We start from the raw sequence: 27,224 nt of genomic DNA on the forward strand, positions 1-27,224 counted from the left end.
GCATTGAGAACCACCGTTTTTCTCATCGTAAATCAGGAAATCATTAAAAAGCTGGTTTAAAAAAATAAAAAGTAAGTTATTTAATTAATTATAATCAACTAATTAAATAAGTAAAATATAAAATAAAAATAGACAATTAAGGAAATATTTCCAATTATAGAAGATTTTAAAATGGCAATGGCTCTTTAAAAGCTGTCAAATGGCAAACTTGCCAAAATATTAAATTTGCTTTATAGATATTAACGACACAAGTTTTTTTTATATTAATCAAACAAATGTAAATAATTCCAATTCAACGTAACATATGGAGATTCCCACGTCACGTGGAATATCTAGAACCACGTGCTTAATCTATATTATTATCATATCTCATCTCATCCACAAAAATCTGGCTAGAGCTCAAACACAACGGATATTTGCAACAATCTTCATCTATGCAATAATAATTCTTCATTTCAGTGGCTTAGCAAGTTCGAGTGTGACTGACTGTTTGACAGTCACACAGTATTTTAGACACATAATTGAATTAGAGAGTGATTGAGAATGGTAAATGACTAAGTGGAATCAGTAGCAACCACACATTCACAAAATTAACCTATACTTTCTCCGATTAATTCTATTCCTTATTCTTTCTCTCTGTCTTCTAAATTTCGCTTTGTAAAATGGCATTCCCAATTCCACAGCTTATCCATTCCCCAACCTCACCTTTGTTAAATCTTACTCCACTCTCCTTAAACCCTAAAATCTTTCAATCCTCTACACCTACTCCATCTCCGCCGCATCTGAATGTTCTCCACCACTCTCGCCGCCGTAACTCTACTTCTCTTCTCCGTTGCTCGGCGTCGTCTTTCCCAGAGAAACACCACACCAACTCTCCCAACTCTGACGACGTAACTGAACTCCCTCTGTTTCCTCTTCCTCTTGTTCTCTTCCCCGGCGCAATCCTCCCTCTCCAGATCTTCGAGTTTCGCTACCGCGTCATGATGCACACACTCCTCCAAACCGATCTCCGATTCGGCGTCATCTACAACGACGCCGTTACCGGATTATCTGAAGTCGGTTGCGTCGGAGAAGTAATCAAACACGAAAGACTCGTCGATGATCGATTCTTCTTGATCTGCAAAGGTCAAGAACGTTTCCGCATCACGAAAGTGGTTCGCACGAAACCCTATCTCGTTGCTCGTGTGGCGTGGCTTGAAGATAGACCTTCTCCTTCTGCTGACGTGGATGTTGACGGTTTGGCGAACGAGGTGGAGACGTATATGAAAGACGTGATTCGGTTATCGAATCGATTAGGCGGAAAAGCAGAGAAAGAAGTTGGTGATTTGAGAAGGAACTTATTCCCAACGCCTTTTTCGTTTTTTGTTGGAAGCACTTTTGAAGGTGCACCTAGAGAGCAACAAGCTTTGCTGGAATTGGAAGATACTGGTGCAAGATTGATGAGGGAAAAGGAAACTTTGAAAAATACGCTTAATTATCTATCTGCTGCTTCTGCCGTTAAAGATGTTTTTCCATCTTCATCTTCTCCTTCCTCACCATCATCATGATCAATTCAATAGAGATGCAAAGAGTTTAGTTCAAATACATGAAAGGTATTGTTTGCATCGATAATAGGGAAAAACTTGTAAATTCTCCTAAGTATAATTTTTCATATGCCTAATCATCTCGTCTGGTTATTAATTTTGGAATATGCATTTTATTTCATATACAATACAACAATTATTTTTCTTGATAGTATGCGTTGCTTTTACAAAATCTGTTACTGTTCTTCGTTAATTTCTGGTTGTATTGTGTTACATGTATGTAATTAGTGTGTCTTGTGATGTGATATCAATTCAATTCAACCAATATTCCTTATTTTTCAATTCCTGAGGATTTTCGTGATTCAATATGGTAGATAAGAGTATTCAATAAAGATTCCATATTCCTCCAATTCTTGAGAATTCTCTTGATTCAATTTAAACAATGGAATGGTGGTCCTCATCAAAACTGAAAGCAATTTTCCATAACTCAAACATTGGTTACTATGAATGGTGGTCAAATCCACAATCATGATTGTTTGATGTAATGCAACGTCTTTCCTGATTTGATGTAGGTCTAGAATCTACACTGGTACGTTTTTTATAGACAAAAATGTTAGTGGTTAACATAACGAGGGGGATGGAGAATTTATAAGCACAAGAGTTAGAATTCTAAATCTCGAACACAATACTCATTTCTTCACTTATATCACTGGTAGTGTCTTTTTTATGGGTTGAGTGAAATATGTAGATTGTTACCCAGTATGAGGTCTTTGTACATAAATTGAAGATTCAACAAGTGTTTTGGTTGGCTGGCGTGATTTTACATTCACTACATCTCATTTGATTTGCTATTCCACAATGGTCTCCGGTGGAATATGCTATCTAATTGGGGTCACTAATTGGAGCCATGTTTTTATAAATATTTGAACAATCAATTTTGTATCTTGCTAGTGTTTTAGGTCTCTCCTTGGCTCCTTGTATAAGTTCTGTCTTGTATTAGAGATCCTGTAGAACATTCATATCTATTTCTCCTGTTTTTTGATGAAAAGTTTCTCCTCTGTTGTTTACTAGTGTGACATAAGGTTATACTACATGTTATTTGATTGTTACAAGGTTATACAGTAAATGCATCACATTCAATCATAACGGAGCCCCAAAGATTAAAGAAAAACTTTGATGTGTCTACCTAAACTCTGCCAATCCAAGTCCAACCTCCTGATCTTTAACAAAATGAGCTGTTTCACTGCAAGGCTGAGCATCTGCGAGCACACACAATTAAACAGATTGAACTTATACGTAAACGGAGCAAAATAACTTTGATGTTTCCATAAATTAAAAATATCTTACCTTTTCGTTAAAACTAAAATAGCTTTGGATTGGGTAAAAGTGATACTAAAAGAGTAGTGATATTTGTACATCTCTTTCTAAACAACTTTCATGATAACTTTGTTTTTCTCTATTTTGATTGGTTAAAATCAATAGAGAGATAATAAGAATATAATGTGAATATGAAAGAGAAAGTTGTCAAAAAATTATTAGAAATTGGTTGTACAAATGTCATTTCTCATACTAAAATTTACACCATTCGTTGTTTAACCTTTCTAAATAGATTTCTCATAATATTGTAGTTGGAAGTTGTCTGAATATTGTAGATTTTTTATTTTATTTTTGGAACAGGAAGCACATGTATGTCATAGTACTTCCATTTGTGCATTTTTCCTGTTATTTCATAAATCACGCTGAATTTTCCGATCATAAGCGGCGACAATAACAACAACTAAGTTTTATCTTACTAAATGAGGTTGACTGCATGGATCAAATTACGCTATAATATTATATCATGAATCATATTTGAATTCAACTCATTAACCTCTAAATCTTTCATAATAGTTTCTCTTAGTTTTCCTAGGTCTTCTTCTACATCTTTTAACCCGACTCTCCTCCATCCGATCTATTTTTCTTACCAACATCTACAAGTCTTCTCTCTACATGTCCAAATCACCAGAGCCTATTTTCTTCCAACTTTTCTGCTATAGATGCTATTTCCACTCTCTCTTTCTAATGGTGTCATTTTTAATATTATCTCATATAGTTTTACCGCTGATCCAATGCAACATCCCCATCTCTGTTATGCCTATTTGATTCTTGTGTTGACTCTTAACCGTTTAACACTTTGTACCATACGACTTCGTCAGTCTGAATGTTGTCGAATTTTCCAATCGGGATATAATATATATTTTGGAGCCATTTTCAGCCATTAATATTAGAACCTCATATAAACAATAATGCTTTGCTTTGAAGGGTCCTCTTTTGAAGTTACATTTCGGTCTTCATTTCTATGTGACGTCCTCTTAACCAACACAGAATTAAAATATACAATGGAGGCAGGTAGAAGGAAGCTTATCGTTCTAGTTAGTAATGAACAAGTAAAATAATAATAAATTTATCGAATATCAAAGTACTTTCTTCCAAAGTGAATAAGAAAACTGTTTAATTAATTCATTCTCCCTCCGTTTCAAATTGTATGACGTTTTGAGCATTTCACATATATTAAGAAATGTAATTAATATTATATGGGAAAGAGATATTATGAGTTGTTTTACAAAATTATCCTTAATAAATGATATGAGAAAGATAAATGAAAGAATTGAAAGAAAAAAGAGTAATAAATAATTAAAGATATAATAGGAAAAGTAACATTAATGTTTCATTGGTATTGTAAAGTGACATACAATTTGGAACAAATATTTTTTTTTGAAGTGACATACAATTTGGACGGAGGGAGTATATTAAAAAAAATTATTTGTGATAGTTGTGGTTTGATTTATCAAACTACTTATGAGTTATTTTTTTGGTATAGTTGTGTCTTTGAATTTATCAAATTGTTTATCTTTAGATCCAGAAGGACTATTTTTATATGTTTAAGTTAGTATAGGGACCTATTTATATGATATAGAGGACTTAATTAAAAAAAAATGTAATAGTTCAAGGATTAGATTATATATATTTATAGTTTAAGGACCTATTTAAAAATTCTCAAATAGTTAAAAAATAATCAGAAGGCGATGCACACGGTAAAATCAATGTGAGATAAGAATAAAACCCTAAAAAATATATACATCAATTAACAACCATGGCAAAGCCAAAAATACATATGGTAATACAAGATTATTGGTACATTAGTCCAGTCATTCAAGTATGCAACTCATCAACTTAAAAAAAATTGATTTTCAACTTATGTGCATCAATGGCATCACAAGTCAAAATGTACGATTTAGAAATAGGTGTGGTACCAAATAATGTAAAGGAGAAGAGCTTTAAACAAAGATAAAACACCACGAGCATCAAAAGTGGCGAAATTTCCAGTGTTCTATAAATTCCATAAAGAGAAAGTAAAATAAAATAAAATTGTAACAATACTAATATTTTTTTGGCACTGTAGTGCCCGAAGCAAGTTCGTGAACTTTTTAGTGTTAGCCATATTATAAAATTGTAACAATACTAATATTTTTTTGATCAAGTTAAATGATGTTAATGTATATCATCAACTCCATCATATTTGTTTCAAAAAAAAAAAAAAAAAAAAACTCCATCATATTGTTAGCTTCTCTATTAATTATAGTCTACTGTACCGCAAACATGTACTCTTTACAGACATATCTGGTTCCAAGTAAAACTATTTCTGAAAATTTCACAAAGTGGTTTGCTGCATTATTGTAATAGAAATTGTTGTTATTCTCTTTTATTGGCATGGCTAATTTCCACCCTGCATGGACATAGAAGCAAAATTTCTTCAGTTTAACTAAAATCATGGTTTTTGATTTCAAATTGATTTGAAAAAAATATATCAAATTAAGTTGAGGACAAACATTTTATTTGATGATGAGATTCAAGTTGTTCAGGTTTGAGGTCCACAAACTCGAATTATGTCATCATGCAAGTCTAAGGTCCACAAACTCGAATTATGTCATCATGCAAGTCTAACCTAATTTAAGAAGTAAGTTGCCACGAAATTTTTCTAAGACTCAATACAATCTTGCTTTAACAACTCTGCTAATAAAACAATGAGGAGAAATACATTTCAAAACACAGATGCATCCTCTCTAGTATTACATTCAGATCATACAAGCATTCTCTAACCTATCAATATCACATGCTATGATTTGTTTCTTTTCGTATCCTATTTGAATGCTAGAAATAAAATAACACACAGTAATGCAAAATGCAAACTGAATAGCAATCGGAAGGATTCAACTACGGAGATGATTAAATGAGTAATGTGAATGATAAATACTCAATGAGAACTCCAATCCCTTGTCTGATGGAAAGTATCTTGTTTATCGGATGGCATTGTTGTCGTCCCATTTGCAATTCTCTGAAAGTTATAGACTCAAGTCAGTATTCATAAATAAAAAAACTGCAGCCAGCAACATGATAATCAGCTTATAGTGGTTCATTCAAATTCTGCCATGAAACAGTACAATGGCATTGCTATAGCTTCTATCTGGCAACATTTTATACTAAATAGCGTATCCCGAAACAATGGCTATTGTTCAAATTCACTACTATAGCCGCTATGTAACAACATTGACAAATCTATCACCCAATTTGTTCAACATTGGACCATTTACTTATGATGAGTATAGAAAGGAGGTAATTCGTACAAACCTTAAGACATTGGCTCCTTCCTATGTCGCAAATCGGATAATCTAGAGGACAACAGTGACGCTCATCCTTACAACATACGGCAGAAGTTTTACCACAACATTTCCAAGAGAAACATATTCCAAGAAATTTCTTGGCACAACAGCATGTTTCCCCTCTTGAACAGTAAGTAAACAAATTACACCTTATAGGACCTGGTGGAGGTGGGACTGGAGGATTGGGGCTGGTCTTGGTTGGATATGAAGCTAACATGTTGATTCCACATAACCCGGCAGAATTGTCAGTGTTTCGCAACATGTGTATGTAACCATTCATTCCCCAAGATTTTCCCCAAGAATTTTTTACAATCCAATAATCTACTCCGTTTTCCGAACCATATCCTACAATCAACACTGCATGGTCCAAATAAGTTGAACATGGTCCAGTGAAGATACCCTGAAATTAAAATAAGAACAACATATTATTGCAAATTCGCAATAGTAATTGGTGAACCTATGTTACAAATATTGACCATTGAGCTCAACCTTTGAGTATAGCTGGAAAGCCCTTGCACTACCGCATATGCCTACGCTAACAGGTTGGACTGCAACAGCTTTTAGTAGTTTTTTCTCGTCATTTGGAGGCACATCAGTATAACCATCAATCGTAACAACACGCCTTTTTAACTGTATGATTAGAGGTGAGGAAAAGGTATATAAATACTAATATCAACAAAATTAATAAAGAGTACGAAGTTAAAGTGAACGATGATGAAATCTATATGTATTTTGACAGACTAAAAAATTTATACAATTTATTGTTTAAAAAACAAGCAAATACCTTGTCTTTTTTGCAAAGCAATTGACGACTTTGATACGGGTAATCTTCCTCGGTGTCAATCCCCTTGTTGTCAATGATAAATTGGTATGCATAGTCCATGAGTCCACCATCACAACCACTATTATAAGTTCTATCGCAATCTACCAATTCTTGTTCAGAAAGGCTCACAAGAGACCCTGTCACAATTTTATTTATCCCTTCGATAGCACCGGTAGCCGAAAATGACCAACAAGCACCTGCATAATATACATAGAATATTATTGGTGATTTAGAGCTACTTTAAATAAATTTTTCCAATGCTTAAAGAAATAAAGCAAAATGATCTTATAATAATCATAAGTGTTCTAAATCATAGCTTCTCTCATAGGTTGAGAACAAGTTGAGGTCTTGAGTGGTGTTATTTGAAAATCACAAATCCGACACTGTACGTATACACCATATAAAAATACACCCAACACAATTGTCGACCTAACTAGGATAGCGAGAAAAATCAATAAAAAAACACAATACTGCATCATTATACAGTGTCGGACAACATTTATGCTGTCAAAATATCATTTCTGGATCAACTTTGACTCACATTTTCTCATAAGCTCCCTCATTTAACTTCTTTATAAACACACCTAAAAACATAAAAACAAGCCCTTTTCATCATGAGGTAAAACCTAAATACTTATTGTAGTTGAAAAGTTTCCATAGGGTATTATCTAAACTTGGCCTCAATATCTACTAGTACTACTAATACAAATTATATGGTAACTACAGTTTACAAGTCTAAGTCTAGATAACCTACTTGCAAGATTGTACTACAAAACAATTTCTTTTTCATTAGAGGCTACCTTCTATGTCCCCCAAGTATTCAACACCAAACAATAAATATCATTATAAAAAAAAAAAAAAAAAATAAAAAAAATTATAATCTTAGGTACACAAAAATCCAAATTCCCAATTCACATAACCCCAGCTTACAAACTAATAAGCTGTCTGATTAACATAATTTAGAACACCCCCTTTTCAAATTTGATTATTAACAAATTCAAAAATGAAAAATCAATTTTATCCCTTATCAAATTTAAATAATTTTTGTAGTATTAAAAAACAAGTACCACAGCTTCCTTGGTCTTTGACAGGAGTAACAGCATCACTCTTTCTCCAATCAATCTCAGAAGGAACTTGTAAAATACCATTATCATCGAATTGTTGATCTTCAAAATGATTGAATTTGAATCTTAACAACGAAGAAGGTGAAAAGCCTAGACGAGTGGTCTTGAATTCATGGTGGGTAAGATCTGCGAAAGCGTTGAGGGAGAGGGTATAACTGGAATTTCCCATTTCATTGTGTTGTGAGACAAAAGCATAATTGTCTTGGAACACTTTGAACCTGTAACGCTTTTCCTCTTCCGAAGGATATGTTTTACCATGTTGTTTGCTCCACTCTTGGAAGAGTTTAGAAGTGTCGTTTGAGGCAGAGACTAAAGATAAAAGAGACAAAAGGAACAAAAGAGACAACAATCGTAAAATGAAGAAAGGGAAATAACAACAATTCATGGTTTTGTGGAAAAAGTTGAGTATTGATTGCTGCTTTTTCATAAAATTAGATTAGATAAGAGACAGATTTTGTGCTACGTGAAGCTCCGATACTTCAAAATAGATGACGTATCGTATCTCATGCGTATCCTGCACCGATACCTGTCCGATACTTTCCGATACGTATTAGGAGAGTATCCGAATATTAAATTTTATTTTTAAAAAAAATAATTATCCGATATTTTCCGATACGTCCTGGATACGCAAAGGATACTTCTATTTGTTCCGATACGCACGGATACGTGTGTTTTTTTATATTATTTTGATTTCTGTTTTTTTTTTGTAATTGAGTTAGTAGAGTTGTCTTTGGATGAACCAAATTTGGAAGCAGTTTTGTATCTTGTTGATGGAAATGGAGGAGAGGAGATTGAGACGATTAATGTTAACTAAAATAACTCAACTATTGAGTACTAATGTGTTCTTTTTTCGATATAGTGCTTCTTTTTTAGATCGATATAGTATAACACTAACAATGTTCTTTTTGGATATAGTATAACACCGATGGTGCTCTTTTTGGTATATATTGTGTATGTAATTGACTAATCACCACTCTTTTAATCGTCAATATTATTTATATTTATGTTGATGTGCTACGAGTCTATGACTGGTTTCTTGTGTTTGTTAATATATTTGCATATTAAAAAAATGGTTATAATACGACACCTAATCAAGCATTCCTTGTGCTGGTTAGGATCCACTGTGATTTTAATAAATTTCATTTTACCTTCTTCAAACAAAAAATGGTTATAATTATATTGTATATTTAATTATATAATTTTTTTATTAACGTATCTCAGCCGTATCGTATCTTGATTTTTGAAATTTTTCCGTATCGACGTATCGGTGCAGTATCGTATCCGTATCGTATCTTGTATCCGGGCTTCACCGAAGGGTCTTGTTAACATGTCCCTTGTTAATAAGTGCATTTGTTAAGGATACAAAAATAGAAATAATTGCTAAATTTTAAATAGAAAAATTTACTTTTTATCGTTTCTATGCATTGAATGCACAATTTCTAAGATGAAATTTCTTCTTTAAACTTCTTAATAAGTGTTGTAAGGGCACTTGTTAACATTTCCCTATATTGAAAATCCCTTTTTAAATTTATTTGAATAAATGATGTATATAATATATAATGAATATTATAGACCACGTATGTTCATTATTCTGCAAATTATCAACATCCTGAATTTGTATCCCAAATTTTATAATATGTAGATGTGATTTCATATTTTTAGAGCAAATACTAAAACGCCACATACTCTAAAAATATGTTGGTCATTGTGGTCTCTTACGTTAGTTTTAGTTTTGGATGTTAAGTATCGAGAAAAGTTGAGTTGTATTTTTTTAAGACAAATAGGAGATGTGAAATCTTAAACCATTTTGACATGTTATCAATTGATTTAAAATCCGTAAATTACCAAATTCACAAATCACCGTCTTCTTCAAATTGAAATCCCAAATCCTCATGCAATAAGGAGAAGATGATTTAAGTAAAATAGAAGAAAAAAAAACTTACAAATCATATGACCTATGCATGTTCAAATGTCATTTACATTCGAACTAGTTGAATGATATTTAAACAGAAATCAAGATCAAAATAACTTACGACATTAAAAATTATAGTCCAGATGCAAAGAGAAAGTCAGAATCTTGCGTATATTGCAGAGTAACAAAAAAATACAAAAGTGGTGAAGGTCTAAAGAGTTGTGTTATTTCCAAAGCCAAACAGGGGGTCTTTTGCAAAATTTGGGTGTACTAGGCACAAGTAGTTGATAATTTGATCAATGTCCCATTATAGAATGTTAATTGACTGGCTTCGTAAATTAACTAGATAGTTTCTTCAGTTCTTAACAAATGGCAAAGTCTTAATGCCAAAATATTGACCAAAAATACCAAACTAGTGCGAACACCGAGAACTACAAAACATATCCACATTATTTCTGTGTGTTTCAATTTACTTCAGTCAAAATTAAGATTCTATTACCTATTATTGTGGTATGCCTCATGATAATATGTTGTTCTTAGAATCAAGCTCCTAACCAAGCCAGCTAAACAGTGGCCAAGGACCTTTAGGGCCTAAGTGGGCCATGGCCCACCCTACCCAAAAAAAAATTACGAGAGAAATTACTAAAATATCTTTGATTTTTAAGTAAATTTATCTTACGACTCACCCTATTCTCTATCTCGGTAAATTTTACTATCAAACTTTCAAGTCAATTGAAATGTGTAGATAATTATTTTGAATTTTTAAGGTATAAAATTTAATTTTTTGATGGTCAATTTTGTGCTTAATGCTTATTAAAACATAAATCGTGTGCATGCATTATAGTGCACATCCAAACAATTATTTCTGGATCCACCTAAACATAATAGAATATGTTTTTCAATGGTACTTTAAATATGTGAATTTTTATAAAGAAATCGTTAATGTATGCTGAATTATGAAAAATTGTTTTATATTAAGGGATAAAAAAATTTTAGAAGTTATTTTATAATTAGGGATGAAGAGAGTAGTTTGTATATAAAAGATAGTTATAAGATGGATGTTTATACGATTTTAAATATGTTGTCAATGTTTAGATGTTTATATAATACCACTCTAACATTTTAAAAAAGAATAATGTTATTTGAACATCCAAAACTCAACAACGTATTTGACAATCATAGAAAAATACACCATTTATAATTAATAATACGAGTTAAAGAGAAAATCAAATAATGCCTAATCCATATAAATATACACTGTTGAACAAAAATTTAATTGTCAACTTATCATATTTATCTTTCAAAAATATGGTTAATGACAAAAGAGTCATTTGTATATATTTTTGGGATAAATTTTACGAAGGAATTCGTTTTTCTAACTTCACATATGATGAATTTGAAGACTTGGGTGTAATGTGTTTAAGAGAATAGTTCTTCAATCGGTAAATTTGTGTTTTCGGTTATGCTTTGTCATATTTATGAATAAAATCAACATGTGTTATTTTATTTTACTTAAAACACGGACAACAAGGAATCATTCTTTGTTTACGTGAGAAGTTCTTCTTGCGCGACAGTAGCCATAATTTGTTTCCAATGTAGCCAGATCTTAACAAGTGTTTCTTTAATGGATCTCCCTTCACCTCATCCACCGTGTATGTATCTTGTTGTTATGACTACCATATGAACTGTAGAAACGTCCTTTGAGAGCCCCCTCCCTTCAAAAATCACCATGGCAACTTTATTTGTTGGTTTCTCAATAATTATTTGGTTTGACATCTATTGTCCTTGTTGGTGATTTTATTGTTTCTTTGTTCTGTTTCTCTACTTGTGTTTTGTTGTTTCTAATTTGTTTTAAGTTTCTACTCCATGTGTTTGCTGAAATGTTTAAGAATGCATCAATTTATTGGTACTATATTTTGAGCAAAGGACTTATGTTGACTATAAAAAAAATTCAAAATCCTCCCAGCTTCACCAAGAATTGTCAACATGTAGATCGATTGGTCATCTCAAAGACCACTATAGTCAATTTGAACCAACATCGACATTTTTGTATATGGGTGAGATTAAAGACTGTTGATCTCGCATTATTATCCACCTTTGACCATTTGTGAAAAAAGTTAGTTTGGTCGTTAGAACTCAAATTTCGTTTCTCAACATTATATTGATGTCATGAATTTCTATATATAATTGGTCTTAAAATATGGATAATCGATGTTTCAACTCATGATCCTTATGATTATCTATTTTTCAGCATTTTTTTTTATCAAATCAATACAAGATTTGATTGTTCACACATAATTAATGTGCATTGGGTTGGTGTATGTGATTGTTTTACAAATAAAAAAAGTCTAGGGATTATAATTAAAGAGTGTATTGAGTTTGTGTTATAATGCTATTTGTAAAAAAGAATGTTGTAATTTGTAATAAGACTGAGTGTAGTGTATCTTTCAAACATCTAGACCGTGAAAAAGTAAGTAATTTTTTTTTCTTATGGAAAAGATCATCTCGTTCTGTTATTGCCCCACTTTATCAGTGGGTTAGGAGGTGCAAGCAAAGGTTAGCGAATTTAAAACTTAAGTCATTTTAAATGTGTGTAATTATTTGGTTATGATGATGCCACTTAGTGGTTGCCATTATGGATGAATAACTGCCATTTTATATGGCACTAGAGGAATATTGAGACTCCCATTGGGGATATCACACGTCAATATTCACCTTTGAATGATATTTTGATCGTATTGGGACGTTACCCGCAACACAAAGGTGAGAAACTTGGTGCATGTTAACAAACAACGGGATGAAACTATTAAAGCTTGGAAATTTCTAGATAATTAGTGGATTAGATTGAATTCTTAAAAAGGATGATAAAAATATGCTTGTGGTTGCTTATTTCAAGATGAGAATGGGAGGTGGTTGTGTGGCTTCTCCAAAAATTTGGGTCATTGTAACACATATGTTGTTGAATTATGAGGAGTTTATGAAGGTTTGAAAATTGATTAAGTTTGAGGTTATACTTGAGTTAAGCTTAATATGGATTCTAAAATTGTTCTTATATTATTAAGAGTGATGGTATATGGAGTATGTATGTGTGGAGGTTGACCAAGAAGATTAGAAGGCTCCTAGCTTTGGACTTGGAAGTCAACGTTTGTCTTCTTACCATTCAACTAATGCATGTGCGAATACACCGACCAATATGGGTTGTGATCATGATCCTATTTTGTTGTTTTACGAGCGACGTCCTACTCAAGTTCACTTTGTGCATGAAGTTAATTTGTTGAGAGTTGCCACTAGGGATGTCAATGGATATCCATGGATACATTATAGTATGATACCTATCCCGCCACGTTGGATAAATATGATACATGTGTCTGCCCCATACCCGTGTGGGTACCGACTATACGGGTAACCCATGAGTATTCATGGGTACCCATGAATTTTTAAATTTATTTATTTTTTGGTAGAAAGATTTTTATTTTATTTACCAAAAAACTTCAACTTTTAAACATCCATACATAATCCAAACAAAATTCATGATTCTTACATTGTGCGTTTCAATTTACGAAGGAACGAAATACATGACATAAAAAAAAAGTAACGAAGACACATATAAATAAATTACTGAACATAAAGGTGATTAATTTTTTCAAGAAAAAATTCTCAGTTTCACACATAAAAATTAAATCAATTTCCACATAGAAACTAAAAACAAATTGGAATATTCATGTATTCATCTAAAATTAGAAAGCTCTAAATATAAAATAAAAAAGAAACAATCATGCTAAGAAGAAGAAGAAAAAAAAAAGAATCATAAGAAGAAAACCTGGATGCACCAAAAGGGAAGAGGAAGAGAAAACTGTGACATAAAAAGAAAAGTTGTCGTACAATAAACCAAACTAAGGTTCTTTTGAGACCTCAAACTCTTTTATCTATATATATATTTATACACACACACAAAGATATTTTAGTAATTTACTTAATTTATTATCAGATATGGGCACCTGTGGGCACAAGTATCATCAAATCTGTGTCCATATCCATAAAATAATGGCTAGTCAAATACCCGTGGATACCCATTTAACTACTCATCTCGTATCGGTGATGGATTTTACCCATGAATACCCGCGAGTATGGGTATTTTTTTCAACCCTAGTTGCCACCTCTAGATTGATTATTGTCTAATTTTAGGGCTTCAACCCTCTTTCCTTAAAAAAAAAAAAAAACTTAATTCACTTTGAAAAAAAAAAAAAAAAAAAACCTAAATGTGTTGATTTGGTGTGTCCAACTTATTTTTCCACATATACACTATTCACTTGTATTTTAAACAATCAAAATTATCAATTGGAGGAGATGGTCAATAACTGTTGCAAACTGATTGATCTAGATGGCCTAATTTCTTGCAACGATTTTTTTTTTCACATTCATTTTAACCATCAGTCATCAGCTAGCAATTTGTTTTAACTTGGTCATTTGACACATGAGTTGCATGCGAACAAAAGCGCGAGCCAAGTGTATATAAGAGAAATGAACACTGAAGCTCATTTTGGACACGATATGTCTAGATCCTCATGCCAGGTAGCAGTATAGCCCAACCACAGAGGCCACGTTCTACGTACATGTATCTAACATTTAATTTCATTAATGTGCATTGGTTTGGAAATATAAATAACATCTATCACCTCAATTGTTTTCTCTCATAACACTTTTGTTATATTTCAATCCTCCATAACCCACAATCTTCTCATAACTCTTCTACTCGATATCATAATTATGAAATCGGGAATGGAAGTTGAGGAGAGAAAAAAGTTGAAGAAACCCCAACAGGCCATTTCCAGAAAAGGTTGCATGAAAGGTAAGGGAGGACCTGAAAATCCGAGTTGCCCTTACAAGGGTGTGAGACAGAGAACTTGGGGTAAATGGGTTGCTGAAATCCGTGAACCCAATCGTGGTTCTCGCCTTTGGCTTGGGACATTTGAGACATCCCTTGAAGCTGCTTTGGCTTATGATGCTGCCGCACTTAAGCTTTATGGATCAAGGGCCAAGCTCAATCTACCTGAAATCTCTACATCTGTTAAATCTGAGGGTCAACAATCTTCCCCTGACACTCAAATTGTTCAAATGGAAGACCCATACCATCCTCAAGGTAATCACAACACAGGTAATAACACATGTTTAGGTTTCAATACCAACCCATACCCAACAGTGTCAATGGCTTATCAACCATTAAACAACAACAACAACAACTCCACTCTTTCTTTTCCATTCGATACCAACTCTAATCCAATTGATCAAACTTATAAGGATTTCTTTCCACCTTTAGATGATTCCATATGGCCAGAAGATGCCATGTCAATAGATTTTCCAATTAATTATGCAAGTTCGAGAATGATCACAGAGGAAAATTTGGCAGACGGAAGTGTTTGGGATTCGTTGCAGACACCATGGTGCATGTAAGTTGATCTTCTCCTTAGATGAAGAGGAAAGTAACAACCAACATCATCATCATCGTCTTTTTTTTCAATTCACATGTCACCTGAATTGCTATCCTCTATACACATACACAAGTGCGTGTTTGTGCGTAGTGGTCATTTAGGCCTTTAGATGGCAATCTTCTTTTATTGAATATATCTAATTATTATTATTATATAATTATATAATATATGTGAAAATTATATGACAATCTTAAGGAGTTATTGTGGTGCTTTTCCAAAGCTTTTATGTTGTATGTGTTTCATATGTGAATAAATTATGTACTTAATATTGTATATTATTATATGCAATGTATAATAATAATATATTAATATTTTATGTAATATGTTATTGGAGCATATCATATAAATATGAGATTATGAGCCTTTCTTTCTTTAATTGTTTTTTTCTTCATTTTTTTAGTTTTATATTTCACGCCTGCAACTACTTACCAGTTTCTCTCTCCAAAATATGATAATTATGTATGTTTAATGTCAAGATCAATTTTATTAATTGGTGGTGAAGCTCATATAAAAAGAAAAAAAAATTAATCTCATATACTCGATACAATTGGGAACCACGTCGATGGTCAGCTTGATTGGCCTATTTGATTGGTTGTGTGTCTGAACAGGGGATGACATCATTCACTTGACTATAAATTGGTGAAATCCCTATGAATATCAGCATACACAGTTGGATAAGCTATGTTGAGTGACTCGTATTTTACCCTTCTTTCACTCACATATAAAAATTTTAAGGAACCAAAAGTTATATTTGTTGCTAAAAAAACAATGTCCTTAAAACACGTTTTAGCCTCTGTTTGGTTTGGCTTTTGCAAAGCCAGAATCAATTCTGGAGCATTTCAAAAGCAATTCTGCAATATTTAACATGTTTGGTTTGGCTTTTCAAAATAGCTTTTATCCTCCAAAAGCAATTCTAGTTGAAGCTACAATTCCTAACTTCTTACTTTCCTAGAATCAATTCTACACCCTCAATTCTATTAATTCCATCCCTGCCCTCATTAATTTTTCTAACCCTTCTCCAACCGAATTTTTTCTTTCTGCAGTCTTATTAAAATAAATGTTGGTGAAGAGAATAACATTTATTTTCTGCAGTCTTAACTCTCAATTCTATTAATTCCATTCCCCCTTCACAGTCCACTTTTCTCAACCATAATTCAACCACCCTTCCCAAATTTAATCCAAAAATTTATTACCATCAGCTTATATAACAACATCATCTCCTACAAGGAAAAATTGTGGTGAAGAGAACAACAAGAAGAAAAAATTCTGCTCAAAAGATAACAACAACAACAAGGTAATTTGGTAGATTCTGGCTATCCAACACCAATAGGGTACATTGGTCCATATAGATGTGAACGATATCATCTTCCTGAATTTAGGCGTTCTAACGGATTCGCAAATCATAATGAAGTATTTAATTATTATCACTCTAGTTTAAGGTGCACAATAGAAAGAACTTTTGGGGTATGGAAGAACAGATTTGCAATCCTACGTCGAATGCCTAAGTTTAAATTTGAGACTCAAGTTCAAATAGTTGTCGCAACAATGGCTATACACAACTTTATCCGAAGGAAGGCAGAAAATGATATGGATTTTAATGTTTATGAAGATGAGAGCACAGTCATTCATCATGATGATAGCTCATCTAACTTGGATCAATCACAAGTTTTAAATGTAGTTTCGTCGTCAGAGATGGATCGCGTTCGAAACATAATCCGCAATGAAATTATTGAGCACAGGCAAAATAATTAATATTGTACTTTAAATTATTATATCAATATTTTAGTACTATAATACACATTATGTTAGTTTTGTAATAATATTTTAATACTCTATTGCACTTTAAATTCTATTATCTATTTGTAATTTTTATTTTCATGATGTTAGTATTGTAATACCTTATATTTTAGGACTATATTGCACTTAATTATCTTAATTTAGTAATTTCTATTTATTTGTATTTAACTATGTCTATTTTGGTAATTATACATTCAAAAGTAATTTTGATCAAAACTATCCAAACAACAATCATTCTGTTTAATCAATTCTGCATTATTGCATCCAAACATAAATCAATTCTGTCAGAATCAATTCTGTCAGAATCAATTCTACACACCTCAGAACCAAACACACACTTAGCATTCTTCATTTGTTAATGCTGACTCATTAGCTTTTACTCATAACTCAAGGGCACAATTTCCTATGATATCGTCACACTCACAATTTGCAAGAAGCCTTTTCATTCCCAGTTCCCACGTTCATTTGCTACACTGCTACCTCTGTCCCTAAATATAAGAGCTTTTTGTTAAAATTGCGGAGATTAAGAAAGTTGGTTGTAGTATTAAATTTGTATATAATTACTATTGTTTTTACAATTTAGAGAGTTAATTTATATTTTCAATATAATATTTATTGTTGATTGAAGAAAAAAATGCAAAATAAATAAGGGTATGTTGTTAAAGAAATAATTAATGTACTTGGAAATACCAAAATGGTCTTATAAAAAGGGACAAATTATTTTTTTCAAAAGGATCTTATAATTAGGGACGGTGGTAATATTTATTTTTCATAGAAACATACAAAGTTTGAAAAAAACACTAGGGAATCAGGGATCGAATCATCGAACAAAAAGTGAAACTTTATATATATACAAGTCAGGTGGCGTATAAAATGAACCACTAAAAAAAAATTGGTTCATAACGGACCAACTTTTTATACCCTTGGATTGATCTAGCCTCACAATAATACCCTACACCATCTACACACTATCCTAAAAAGTAGAAAAAGTAACGACATATTGTCTACATTATCCTACACACTATCCCCATCATTATATCATCTTCTTCAAAACAACAAACACACAAATTCCAAATCCACATTTTTATTTTATAATTTAAAAAAGGCCAAGAAACACAAACAATCAATTCATGCAGACAATTTTTTTTATAAACATCACTTATTTTATAAATACATACCACAAACATCAATTGAACAAGACAACCATTCAAAAAGACATAAATAAATCAACTGAACAAGACAATATTAGGTTTGTTGAGACAATTTCAATGGGTAAGTTGTGTTCTTGATTAAGAGGAATGGTAGGGTTTGGTGTTTGTAAAGTAAAGGGTGGAAATTAGCTACGGATCTTGAGGATGTATCAAAAGATTAAACTCATTTTTTAGATTCGTCGAAAAATAGATCGGTGATTGATTTCAGCTCTGGATTTTTAGGAAGAACATATCAGTGAAGATGAATGAAATTGGGAAGAACGCACAAAAGATAAATTTGGATAAAATTAATTAGAAAGAATATGAAGCATTTATTTTAATCTGATGATGATATAAACTTAAAGAACACATCAATTATTAATTAGGAACACATGAGCTTAAATCTGCAAATTTAGTGAACTCATGTTTATGCGTTTATGCACTTAAGTTAAGGAGAGAGAGCTAGGAGGAGGAAACGGTTTTCGACACTTCTCTATTGGAGAGAGGAAGAGAATAAAGAGAAAGAATAAAAAAATGATGGGTGGAGAGATATAATACAGCAAATACAAGATAGGATCTATAAGTTTGTTCAAGCTAATGGTCAGAAATCTTGGTCCAGTATGGACCAATACATCTATGAGTCCATGCTAAACGGCATGATCTGTTGACATATCATGTGTAACTCGATTTACACCAAATCTCAACCATTAAATTCAATGGGTTAGATAGTTCCATATGTTATACACCAGAGATACATGAGTGATTTGATTCTGCTCTCCCTTCACATGCGACAAAAAAAAAATCATAACTGCTGGAAGTTGTGATGATAAAAACCGTAACAACAACTACCAATAATCAATTGAATCAACTCTAATTTTTCTTCTCAATCCATTGTTTTATACTGATAAGCACGGTTAAGTGATTTTTCAATCCAATAATCAATTGAAAACATAATATTTTTTAGTGTAAAACATTAATAGAAAAGGGATTTGAAAATTATAAATTACTATGTTTTCAATTGATTATTGGATTGAAAGTCACTTAACCATGCTTATTAGCGTAAAACTATGAAGCCCGGGTACGGATACAAGTGCGGGTACGATACGATACGAGTACGCAAATACGCAAATTATTTTAAATTTAAGATACGATACAGCTAAAATACGTTGACAAAATTTTGATACTAAAACTCATATGTGTGTAAAATACTTGAAGAAAAATAAGCATTGATTACTCTTTATTATTATATTATTATAAATGTCACAATTTTTTTAAAATAATAGATGTGATCAAAATAAAAAAAAAATGTTTGTACCAAAAAAAAAATGTAAAATTTTCTTATAAACCATATTTTATCTAATGTTGATTAATTGAATCACCCCTCTCTCATTACCTTCATCCACAAGAAGATAAATTTAAGTGTGGTTCATCAAGAAATAATTCTAATGATGCATATCTAAAATTGAACCATACACATCTCTACGGAATTTTTACAAAATTGTCTCACTTTTTGACCCTTCATCTTTTATAGGATAAGTATCTGTGAAATATCTTATAAGCATCTTTGTGTATTTGTGAAGTATCCTACATGTATCCAATAAAATATTTTTTTAAAAATTAAAATAATTAATTCTGATACTTCGTGGGTACGTTTCCAAGAGTATCCGTGGAGTATCGGTATCCGATACGGGTACATCTCTGTTTTTGTAGTATCTGGACTTATGGATTGAGAAGAAAAATTAGAGTTGATTCAATTGATTATTGGTAGGTTGTTACATTTTTCATTATCTTTCTTGCACAACGGCCAACAATTATGGTTTTTTTTGTCGCATGTGAAGGGAGAGCAGAATCAAGTCACTTACGTGTCTCTGAAGTATATCATATGGAACTATCTAAACCATTGGATTAATTGAATTTAATGGTTGAGATTTGGTGTAAGTTTTTTTGACTTACACCTGTTGTCAACGGATCCTGACTCTATATATGTGTGTATATATACACTTGAAATTTGATTATTAAACAAAGCTATTTTCAAAATTTGTGCAAAATAACATTAATTAATTTTTTTCCTTAAAAAACATATTTTTTTTAAGAAGCCAAACTAATCCACCAAATTTGATATCAGAGAGAATCAAACTTGAAACCTTAGGAGGAACATACTCCAAGGACCCAAGCCAACAAGGGTACACATTTAGCATTTATCAATGAGATTAAGTTTAGAGAAACTAAACTCATTTAGGTTGGTATTGACTTGAGGCTTGAGAGTATGCTCCTCTTCGAGGCCTCAATATTAATTTCAACTAAAAAAGATAACATATATTTAGTGTTCGACGTACTTTAAATATGACTAACTTGGATGAAAGGAACCTATACAAAAATAATGCATCTATGTATAGAACATATGCTTTTGTTTTCAAATGTAACCTTAGCTTTGTTTTTCATGAAAATGGGAAAATATTTTTTCAAATGTAACCTTAGCTTCAGCCTGGATAAACACAACAATAGTGAGAAAAATACGAAAAGCTGTGTCCCAACAGTTTTCGTATTTTTCAGGAATGAATTAATAAAACAAGATTTAATACGAAAAAGATAAATCAAGATTAAAGGAACGTCATCATCTCCATTCAGATTTACACGATACATTGAGTCTGAAAACAAACAGTCAATAGAAATAATGGAAGGTCATTAATGAATTGACGATGTTCTATTTAATTTCCATCAATAGGTCTGCCTTCATTAAGAAATACAGTTTTAATTCAAATAGCTTTTTCCAAAAAAAAGAAAGAAAATCTGTAATTCAACCAAATTAATTTTTTTTCCAAAAATATAAAAAAGTTTGATTCAGAAAGAAAAAATGTAATGCTACTTTAAACTACTAGCAGTATTTCACAAACTTTACAAATGGGTTATCACAAGTAGGAATATCAAGTCAAGATAGAGCTTTAATTTGAGTCGAACGCAGAATCCTAGTTGAAACAAACACTCTATAGGATCAGAGTCGTATACACGTAAGTATTCGTCTTCCCATGTATTTGATACCTCTCATTCTTTGTTTATTTGAACATTAAAATACTAACACCATAGTGTTTTTTATCTTCTACAATTTATACGTGTTTAAAAAATGCACATAAAAACTAAAGAATATGGTATTGGACATCAAAATTTTGATCTCAAAATATCATTTCTCTACTCATTTCAATAAATAAGAACGTGGCAATATATTGAGGGTAATTAAAATTGCCTCCTCTGCTGTGTTTGCTGGTCAGAATATTTTTTGATTGGCTACTTTGAATTCGTAAGAGTTTCGCGAAACAAATGTTCGCTATATACAGTGGTTCTCTATAAAAAATGTGATGGTAACACAAGATAATTAGAAGCGCCAAAATTCAGCCTTACAAATTCAGCGGTAAAGGCATATTGAAATTTGAGAAATTAAACGCGACACGATTTTAACGCGAAATCAAAATGCGTATTATTACTATATGAATTTAAGGAGTTGAAATACGTCATCTTGAATATTAATTTTGCTTTTGCAATAGCTTGAGATGATTTATAGACAAATAAATTAAACAGTATTCAATTTGATATGTCATTATTTTCTTACGGTCCAATTCCTTTTTTCTTTATTATGATATTTCTTATTTTATAAATTTTATGAAACAGGAGGAAATGGATTTGAATAGCTTGGTGAGTAATGATCGTGTGGATAGGCATGGTAGGATTGCTGATAAACGAACAACTGGAGGATGGAAGGCAGCTCCCTATATCATATGTATGAAATAAATACTACTCAACATTATGAAATTAGATATATAGAATCATAATGTATATTGTTTTTGTATTTGGTAGTATCTATTAACTTTGAACTGTTTTATGGATTTTCCAGTGAACGAGGTTGTAGAGAGGTTTGCGTTCTTGGGACTTACTGTGAACTTGACCAATTACTTGATAAGTCAAATGAATGAAACAATTCCAGATGCTGCTACTCATGTCACAGACTGGACTGGAGCTGCTTATGTCCTCACTATCTTTGGAGCGTTTATTGCAGATGCTTACCTTGGTCGATTTAGAACCATCATTGTTTTCTCTACCATCTATGCTGTGGTAAATCCTATATTTTACCAACTAATCATAACAAACTTGTAATCTGTAACAACTTTAAATAATATTCAACTTAATTTTAACGAATTATGATAGACTAAATTGAATTGACAGGCACTTTTAAATTTGAAAAATTGATTCACTCATTAATTTAATTTAATGCTAAGTGCAAATATTGATGTGTTTATTATTTTGTGAATTATGTCACAGGGAATGATTATGCTAACAATTTCGGCCTCCTTTTCCACATTGCACCCGCCAAAATGTGCTGTGAAAGTGACACCGTGCAAAGAAGCAAGCCAAGGCCAAAACTTATTCTTGTATAGTGCACTTGGCCTCATTGCCTTGGGTACTGGAGGAATCAAACCTTGTGTTTCCTCATTTGGAGCTGATCAATTTGACGAGGGAGATGAAAAAGAAGTCCAAATGAAATTCTCTTTCTTTAATTGGTTTTACTTTGCCATCAACATGGGTGCCCTTCTTGGAATTACACTATTGGTTTATTTACAAAACCAAGTAGGGTGGAGTTGGGGTTTTGCATTACCCACAATAACTACGATTATATCTATCGTTATCTTGGCCGTTGGTATTCCGTATTATCGTTTTCAAAAACCAATGGGAAGCCCATTCACTAGGTTTCTTCAGGTTATTGTAGCTTCTATAAAGAAACATCGAGGAGGAGTCTCAGTAGAAAATGAAACTCCTCTCTATGAGGTTGAAACCACATACTCTGATATTATTGGTGCTCGCAAGCTTCCCCACACTCTCCAATACAGGTTAGTAATCAATTTGGTGACCACATGCAAATATTTGGAAATAGATGTCAAACTTTGATATTTATTGAACTAAACTTGTTTTATGATTTACCCTTAAGTTGCATTTAGGTTTTATTTTGGTTTTTAAGTTGTTTCTTTGTTTACAATAGTTATTCAGTGAATCTGAAAAGAAGAATCTCTGTGTGTGTGTGTGTATGAGACTAGAGAGAGCGGGCATTTTCTACTTGACATTACATTTTGGTAACCGTTGACGACTCAAATTATAAACCACCAGAGAAGGTCAAAGTTACAAAGTTTTGTAGAGTAAGGAACTAAAATTGAATAAAACAGTATCTAGGGAACGAAGTCAAACCTTAATATAACCAGAAGTGTAATTTAGTCTTAGTTTTATTTGGGTCTATAAGATTGGAGCAAATTAATTTTGCAGGTTTTTTGACAAAGCAGCAGTTATAACAGAAAAAGACACAGTTAGCAACAGATGGAGTGTATGCACAGTGACACAAGTCGAAGAATTCAAATCATTCATTAAAATCCTTCCAGTGTGGGCATCTACCATTGCTATTTCTATCTCTTTGGCTCAAATGTCAACCTGGTTTCTAAGTCAAGCCAAAATCATGAACAAAAAGCTAGGTAAATTCGAAATCCCAAATGGATCTGTTACCGTGTTTGCTGCCAGCAGCAGTCTCATACTTATACCCTTATATGAGAGATTTATAATCCCAATTCTCCGAAAATTTACCGGCCACAGCCGCGGCATCACATCCTTACAACGAATGGGAGTTGGACTTTTTGTCTCAATCATCGCTATGGCTTCAGCAGCATTGGTTGAAAAGACGAGACGGGAACACTACCCAGGAGAGAACAGCATGAGTGTGTTTTGGTTGTTACCTCAATTCTTTCTAATGGGTAGTGCTGAAGTTTTTACCTATGTGGGACAGTTGGAGTTTTTCTATGATGAGGCGACGGACGGGACAAAAAGTATTAGTAGTGCAGTGTTTTTGTCTGAGGTTGGAATCGGAAGTTGGTTGAGTAGTGCTTTGGTGAAGACTGTTACCGCTACGACCGGAGGACAAGATAAAGGGTGGTTAAGAAGGAAGGATCTTAATGAAAGCAGGTTGGATTGGTTCTTCTGGATATTGACAGTTCTCAATGCTGTCAATTTCTTGGTTTATTTGGTGGTGGCTATTTGTTACAAGGGGAAAGAATCGATTGTGAGAGATAAGAACATGGTTGAATTAAGTAACGTCCAGTGCACATAACCATAAGGAGTATTCATATTTTAAGAGAAGTAATAGCAGTATATTCCTCTGTTTGTAATCTGTTATGCAAAACTAAATTTGGTGTTATTTATTTGCATTCTAAGTCATATACATGAAAAGTAATAATATTTTTGTTCAAGTTACATCAATAGAACAACTTTTTGCTAGTTATGTGTGATGCTTTTAATTTATAATGATATTACATAAACTTTTCTATCATATCCTTCGTATACATCAAAATAATATTAGAAAAATCTTATTTGAAACTATTTTATAAGGGAAATGTTTGTTACAGCGAAAATAAACTTCTCTATGTTTTAAATAAATTTCATTTTAGCTTCTTAAAAAACAAAGCTTTTCTAAGGTGACACAAACACACTTTTAACCTTAAATTTATTATTTAAAAAATGAATGGTTTAGATGCAGTAATGGTCTACATGTACAGAAGTTTTTTTTTTTTTTTGTTACAGTAGAGAAGTTGTTTATAAAGTGGGTTTTAAGAATTTTTGGGACTGAGGTGCATTTATTTATTAATAAAATATATATGGGTTAATTATGTTTAAGGTCCTTACAAATAAGCGAGCTTCCAACATTGATTCCTACTAAAATTTTATTAAATTTTTCATCCCCAACGTTTTTTTCCGTTTGTAAGTTTGGTCCTTACCGTCAAACTGTGCTGACTAGGCTAACAAAATGCTGACCAAGACATGCCACATAGATATTTCAAGTGACATGGCTGTCATGTGGTAAATGACATCATATGTTTTTGGTCCCTATAAAATTGAGACCTTTTAAGTTTAGTCTTTACTTAATTTTAATAGTGTTTTTAGTCCATATAAAAAAATTATGCACTCAATTTTAGTACCTACTAAATCTAAATTTGTTTAATTATGCTTAAACTTTTAAGATTTTGAACAATTTTTTACACAAGTGTTAAGAACATTACGAAAAGTTCATCTCCAAAAAATTATCTCAAAATTTTATTTATGCGTCTAGATTTTTGTTACTTTTATTTTGAACTTTTGTCCTTTAAAAAAATTCATATTTAATTTATTTCATGCTAAATAATTCTAAATTTTAGTAAACGAACCTTTTGTAATGTTCTAAACTTGTATCAAAAAAATCATTGAAAAATTTAAGAGTTTTTACGAGAGTGTCGCCGGCGTGAACGAGGTGGTGAAAAATCCAAACTCTCTCCGCCTACTCTTTTCACCACCTCGTTCACGCCGGCGACGCTCTTCTAACCTTTGCTTTCAAATTCATCTAGGACATCCATTTCAACAACTTAATCACATGTCAACTTCAACACACAAAAACTCAACAATCTTCACCATTGAAATATCCAGCAACAACCTTTTCGAGAGAGAAGCGGAACCAGTCGATTTTCAAGGTTCGGATCGGGATACAAAGAGTGTGAGCAAAGAAGATTGAAAAGAGAGCGAAGTAGTAACAAAGAGAAACAGTAACATAAATCTGGTTTTTTTTTTTTCCGGCAAATTTAGGGAATGACAGGAAATATTTGTAGGGTGAAATATTTTATTGAACTGGAAGAATAAAAAGGAATGAAAGAGTGATAGGCTTTGACAAAAATTATGGGAAATTTTGTGCAAAAAATTGTTCAAAATCTTAAGAGTTTAAGCATAATTAAACAAATTTAGATTTAGTAGGGACTAAAATTGAGTGCATAATTTTTTTTATATGGACTAAAAACACTATTAAAATTAAGTAAGGACTAAACTAAAAAAGTCCCAATTTTATAGGGACCAAAAACATATGATGTCATTTACCACATGACAGCCATGTCACTTGAAATGTCCATGTGGCATGTCTTGGTCAGCATTCTGTTAGCCTAGTCAGCACAGTTTGACGGCAAGGACCGAACTTACAAATGAAAAAAAAAACGTCGGGGATGAAAAATTTAATATAATTTTAATAGGGACCAATGTTGGAAGCTCACCTATTTGTAGGGACCTTAAACATAATTAATCCAATATATATTAATGTTTGAATAAAAGAATGTATATAAAAATGAATTGAATGAAGGAGAGATATTTTTTCACCGGCTAATGTGGCCTATTTTTTTATTAACATCGTGAATCTACTCCTTTTCATTTGTTGTAAATAATTTTAAACACATAATTTTTTGCCTATTTTTTTTTTGTTGTTGAGGGGAATAATATTTTCCCTATGATTTTTGTTCCTCTGTACGTTTTTATGGGTAGCTACACATGACATTATGTTTCAATCATTATATCCTAACCATTCATTTTTTAAATGATAAATTAAAGGTCAAATGAGTGTTTGTGCATGGGTACACAAGTTTAACAATTTGTGTACCCTAAACGTCACCGCTCCCCTAATCCTTCACGACCCATTTTAATAGCCAACTCTTTAATTTATGGTAACTGACATTTATGTACATGGTAGCTTTTTTTATTTGTTTTTGTTACAACTGAGATCTGCCGTCGGATAAATTTGTGAGAAAGTTTCTCGCGAGGTATAGCAGCTCCCATTTTACAATAAGCATTTC

The 27,224-nt window shown here is 32.2% G+C and overlaps 4 protein-coding genes across 4 annotated transcripts; 3 read left to right on the forward strand and 1 right to left on the reverse strand.

Moving 5' to 3' along the window:
* Window positions 1–403: 403 nt before the first annotated feature.
* On the forward strand, window positions 404–1,845 carry LOC25490238 (lon protease 2). The gene has a single exon (NM_001422925.1). The coding sequence runs from the start codon at window positions 663–665 to the stop codon at window positions 1,545–1,547; it is 885 nt and encodes a 294-aa protein (NP_001409854.1). The 5' UTR covers window positions 404–662; the 3' UTR covers window positions 1,548–1,845.
* A 3,718-nt stretch (window positions 1,846–5,563) lies between these two features.
* LOC25490239 (low-temperature-induced cysteine proteinase) lies at window positions 5,564–8,623 on the reverse strand. Its single transcript, XM_013606725.3, has 5 exons — window positions 8,114–8,623; window positions 7,008–7,243; window positions 6,713–6,853; window positions 6,192–6,623; window positions 5,564–5,898 (listed from the first exon to the last, which is right to left on the reverse strand). Exons 1-5 carry the CDS (start codon window positions 8,595–8,597, stop codon window positions 5,818–5,820), a joined length of 1,374 nt encoding a protein of 457 aa, XP_013462179.2. The 5' UTR covers window positions 8,598–8,623; the 3' UTR covers window positions 5,564–5,817.
* Window positions 8,624–14,747: 6,124 nt separating this feature from the next.
* Window positions 14,748–15,725, forward strand: LOC25490240 (dehydration-responsive element-binding protein 2D). Its single transcript, XM_013606726.3, has one exon. It carries the CDS (start codon window positions 14,850–14,852, stop codon window positions 15,531–15,533), a length of 684 nt encoding a protein of 227 aa, XP_013462180.3. The 5' UTR covers window positions 14,748–14,849; the 3' UTR covers window positions 15,534–15,725.
* A 1,391-nt stretch (window positions 15,726–17,116) lies between these two features.
* On the forward strand, window positions 17,117–24,771 carry LOC25490241 (protein NRT1/ PTR FAMILY 8.2). The gene is made up of 5 exons (XM_013606727.3): window positions 17,117–17,272; window positions 22,222–22,330; window positions 22,445–22,662; window positions 22,870–23,435; window positions 23,863–24,771. Exons 1-5 carry the CDS (start codon window positions 17,117–17,119, stop codon window positions 24,692–24,694), a joined length of 1,881 nt encoding a protein of 626 aa, XP_013462181.2. The 3' UTR covers window positions 24,695–24,771.
* Window positions 24,772–27,224: the final 2,453 nt, after the last annotated feature.

The sequence above is a fragment of the Medicago truncatula genome, chromosome 3 (assembly GCF_003473485.1).
Source record: "Medicago truncatula cultivar Jemalong A17 chromosome 3, MtrunA17r5.0-ANR, whole genome shotgun sequence".
NCBI lineage: Eukaryota > Viridiplantae > Streptophyta > Magnoliopsida > Fabales > Fabaceae > Medicago > Medicago truncatula.